This window comes from Lepus europaeus, chromosome 14 (genome assembly GCF_033115175.1).
Source record: "Lepus europaeus isolate LE1 chromosome 14, mLepTim1.pri, whole genome shotgun sequence".
Taxonomy (NCBI): domain Eukaryota; kingdom Metazoa; phylum Chordata; class Mammalia; order Lagomorpha; family Leporidae; genus Lepus; species Lepus europaeus.
In genome coordinates, this window is record NC_084840.1 from 15,077,369 (window position 1) to 15,082,181 (window position 4,813).

At 41.5% G+C, this 4,813-nt stretch overlaps 1 protein-coding gene across 1 annotated transcript; it reads right to left on the reverse strand.

The window, feature by feature from the left end:
* Window positions 1-248: 248 nt before the first annotated feature.
* Window positions 249-1,008, reverse strand: LOC133773682 (zinc finger HIT domain-containing protein 3-like). The gene has a single exon (XM_062211244.1). The coding sequence runs from the start codon at window positions 936-938 to the stop codon at window positions 552-554; it is 387 nt and encodes a 128-aa protein (XP_062067228.1). The 5' UTR covers window positions 939-1,008; the 3' UTR covers window positions 249-551.
* Between the last annotated feature and the right edge of the window lie 3,805 nt (window positions 1,009-4,813).

Consider the following 4,813-nt stretch of genomic DNA (forward strand, 5'->3'; position numbering starts at 1 on the left):
CCTTTACCTGGTCAGCTCTCCTCCCAGGCCAGCCAAGTAATGAAAGTCAACAGAGTGTCTTCCCCTAGGAGGTTCACACCTCCCTTAGGATATACCCCATGGGAAGAGATAGATAGGTCTGGGCCTCTTAACTTACAAGGCCTAAAGCCCACCAGATTATTATCAAGCCCATTCTATCAGGTTCTATTTGCCTCTCAATCAGAAAACTTAATTGTAGCTTAGACAGCACCTTTTTTTTTTCACTATATCATGTTATTTAATAATACTGCTCAAGTTTTTCACCTCAGTAGGTGTAAAATTTGACCAATGATACCACTGATGTCTATCACAACTGTACACCTAAAATAAAACATTTTAAAACCACCATTTGAATGTTGAGTTTTCCCTTTATAAATATAAAGGATCTGCCACTCATACGCACCATGTGGCTGAAGCATGAGCCCAGGCAGCTTCGTAGCCCACCTCAGCCATCTGAGTCCTGCTGGTCCGTGCCTTGTTTAGAGCCCCTCACTCGCTGGTTGTTTGGCAGTCACACAGCATATAAATCCATTTTAAGAATCTTCTTTGAGGGATGGCGCCACAATTCTTAAACAGCAGTCGGCAAATTCCACAAACAGGGGCTCCTGCATGTAGTCTCTCATGAGCTTGGCTTTGTCGTCCCCCTGATCAAGGCTGATGATCAGCTGTCTCATGTGCGGATTCAGCAGTAAGCTTCTTAACGTAGCAGATTCCCCTAAATTCCTTAAATTCTGCAAAGAAACTCTGTCTTCCTCTTCATCACTATTCAAAAAATCAGCTATGGAGTCGTCATTACCTTGGTTTTCCACCGGCTTCGTAGTTTTGGCAGAGACAGCTGATCTTTTTTTCTCAACAGGACGAGTTTCCGGGTTGCACTGCTCTTTGTGAGTTCGGAAGCAGGCCAGGGAGCAGTAGGGCATGCGGCAGGACGGGCAGCGGTATTTGGGCTTCTCCAGGCAGATCACGCAGACCACGGTGCTACACCTCAGCGACGCCTTCCCGAGACTGGTTCTCCCTCCGCGGCCCCTAGACAGCACCTTTCTTAGCTCCTCTAATAATGACTCTGTCCTTTGTTCTAGACCCTGTCTAGCACACTTGGGCCTCATTCCTTTGTAATCATAAACTCTACTCTACCACCAATGGCTCTACTCCCAACCTGTGTGTACTGATGGTCCTCTTCCCCACTTCATGCTGTATAATTGTTCAAACCTGGTAAATGCCACTCTTAGGATCATTAGTTACTATCCTCACTCTGTCTTTTATGACCTTGTCTAAATATGATCAGAGTCGGCAAACTTGGAAGGCTTCCATAGCCTTGGCAACTCATGACGACAGCCTAGGGTGGTTACTGGCACCATAAACTAGAGTGTCAATTTGTTGGGTCAACAACAGGAGTCACTGTGCACTTGCTCCTCATGTAGGATCTCTGTCCTTAATGTGCTGTACATTGTGATTTAGTGCTATAACTAGTATTCAAACAGTATGTTTCACTTTGTGTTTCTATGTGGGTGCAAACTGTTGAAATCTTTATACTAAATTGATCTTCTGTATATAAAGAGAATTGAAAATGAATCTTGATGCAAATGGAAGGGGAGAGGGAGCGGGAGAGGGGAGGGTTGCGGGTGGGAGGGAAGTTATGGGAGGGGGAAGCCATTGTAATCCATAAGCTGAACACTGGAATTTTATATTCATTAAATAAAAGTTAAAAAAAAAAAGAAAAAGCATCGTGCCTCTCTTTGAAGTGTCTTCATTGCATTTAAACCTGGAGATAAAAAACTGTCTACTATTTATTGTAAAATTACTGGAAAAATTAAAGATTTTAGGGCATATTGAGACCCTTTACACAGGTTCATCTATGTTTTCTCAGCATTTTTCCAACACTATGGCAGGCACACATACATACAAAATCCCGCCAGGAGTCTCTCAGTTGTCATATGATAGACTTTCTGATTTAGAAGGAGAGAAAGGACAAAAGGAAGAACGCTAAGAGGCTGGAACAGAATGGGAGTGTGAAAAGAAAGGGCATGAGTAACAGAAATTAACAAAACAGGTCAATATATCTTATCTCTTCTATTAAACACAACTGGTGGGGAAAAGACATATGAACTACTTCCTCTCTTTCTTGAATTGCCACCTCTCCAAAGAAAATGGCCCAGGATGAAGGAGATGTCCATTTAGTATCTTCCCTTTGTTTTTTAAACAGATTTCTTGTATTTATTTGATGGTTTTATTTATCAAATCAGAATTACAGAGAGAGGAGGGGGAGGAGGAGGAGAGGAAGAAAGAGAAAGAAAGAAAGAAAGAAAGAAAGAAAGAAAGAAAGAAAGAAAGAAAGAAAGAGAGAAAGAAAGAAAGAAAAAGGAAGCAAGGAAGGAGGAAAGAAGGAAGGAAGGGAGGAAGGAAGGAAGGAACGAAGGAACGAAGGAAGGAAGGAAGGAAGGAAGGAAGGGGAGAGAGAATATCTTCCATCTGTTGGTTCATTCCCCAGTGACTACAATGGCCAGGGCTGGGCCATATTGAAGCCAGGAGTCAGGAACTTCTTTCGGGTCTTCCATGTGGGTGCGTAATGCTGATTATTTGGGAAAAGAAAGTGACCTCTGTTTGGCTCTTTCTGGAGACAACTAGAAAGGCAGATGTGCTACCCTCTATGACTTCCTGAGGTCGATTCCCAGCTACTCCAATTCCAAACCAGCTTCCTGTTAATGCATCCTAGGAGGCAGAAGAAGGGCTTGGGTTCCTACCACCCACATGGGAAACCTGGATGAAGTTCCTGCTGCCCGGCTGCTACAGGCTTCTGCCTACCCCTCTTCTCTCTTTCTTTCTTCTCTCTCTGTCTTTTGAAAAAAATATCGTGAGTGGATTATGCTGATAATAGATGCCAAATATCATCTCACCTCTTCTGAAAATTTCAACCCAGTTGAAAGAGAAGGTAAGATTTATGAGTAAGAAGATATCCATGAAGTAACATATCACGTAGAAGGAGACAATTCTAGGCACTCAACTCCACAGTCTCTAGGTATCCATTCTAAGGAACGCTCTCTACATCAGGCAAGAATTATGCCCTTCTTCAGATTTCAAATGCCTTTCCATATTCCGTCCCCACGTAATACCCTTAAACACAAAATGGAAACACCACGTCTTTGATGTCCTTTACTTCCCCAAAGGAAAGGTGTTTTGCTTCGTCTGTGATTCTCCACACGTTGTAAAGGCACCATCATAACAAGAGCTCTTGTACCAGAAATTATCTGAGGGAGGACCCATGGCTTTCTTATCTTTTAAAATGTATTTTCGTGCTTAGCCATTCAATGATTTTTTTTTCAAAAATAATGTGGAAAAAAAAACTATCATAGAAGCATAAAGATTGCAAAAGGGAAAGTACCAAGATACCTTTTTATGGCTTATCAGAGAAAATCTTACTTAGAAAGGAAGAGAGAGACATAAATTAGGAGAAATGAAGTGGAAGTGTATTTAGGAAAGGAAGGGTAGGAGTGCAGGTCAATGGAGTAGAAATAGGGAGGTTCAACGTGGGAAGTACAGATACTGTGGGAAGAACTGAGAAAGAATGTTGGGAAAGCTGTAACTTGAAACTGTGGGAATTGAGTTAATAGGAAAAGTTGTCTGACTTGCATGAGGAAGGAACAAAATAATAGGAAACAATAACTGGTTTGAAATAAAGGAGTCAACTGTAAAGCACTGAGCAAGACTCTAATGGAAATGATGAGGCAATATCAATAAATATAAGGTCTAAAAATGTCTAGCATCTTCACTAGTACTCTATAGTGATCAAAGATTTTTTTGATGGGTTATAGCATTTGCTTTTCATAATGGCACTTAGAGGAAGGCAGAAAATTATCAATAACCTTAAGTCATAAATGAAGACATTGTCCTTGTTCTCAAAGCACTTGTAAGAAGTCAAGATGAAAGAATACATGGAAGAATAAGAATAAAAGGTGGGGGATGAGTGGCAGTAAGTTTTTATATGTCCACACCTAGGGGAAGGACATGTGGCTGGCATCTATAGTTAAGAACATCCTACACAGTGTAGGATATTCCTCCACAACAAGAATCAGTCAACCCAAAATGTCAATAGTGCCATGGCTGAAAAGTCCTGGTATACAGAAATCTGAAGAGGATATTTATTTAAGCAAACTCTTCATAAAATACATATCTTGGGGCCAGCATTGAGGTACAGAAGGTTAAGCCAATGCCTGCAGTGCTGGCATCCAATGTGGGTGCTAGTTCGCATCCTGGCTGCTCCACTTCCAATCAGCTCCCTGCTATTGTGTCTGGGAAAGCAGCAGAGGATGGCCCAAGTGCTTGGGCTCCTGAACCCATATGGGAGACCTGGAAGAAATTCTTGGCTCCTGGCTTTAGCCTAGCCCTGCCCTGGCCATTGCAGCCCTTTGGGGAGTAAACCAGCAGATGGAAGATCTTTTTCTGTCTCCCCCTCTGTCTCTAACTCTAGCTTTCAAATAAATGTATCTAAAAAACCACATATCTTACAGAACTACAATGAATAGCAATGTTAAAGGTAGACATCCTTGTCTGGTTCCAGATCTTAGTGGAAATGCGTCCAACTTTTCCCCACTCAATATGATATGACAGTAGTTGTCAGTGCCATGATTGTGTTAAGGAATGTTCCTTCTATAGCCAATTTGCTTAAATTTTAATCATGAAAGGTTGTAGTGTTTTATCAAATGATTTCTTTGCATCTTTGAGATAATAATATGGTTTTTATTCTTCAATTAGGCAAGAAAAAGAAACAAAAGGGATATCAAAGGGAAAAGAGAAAGTC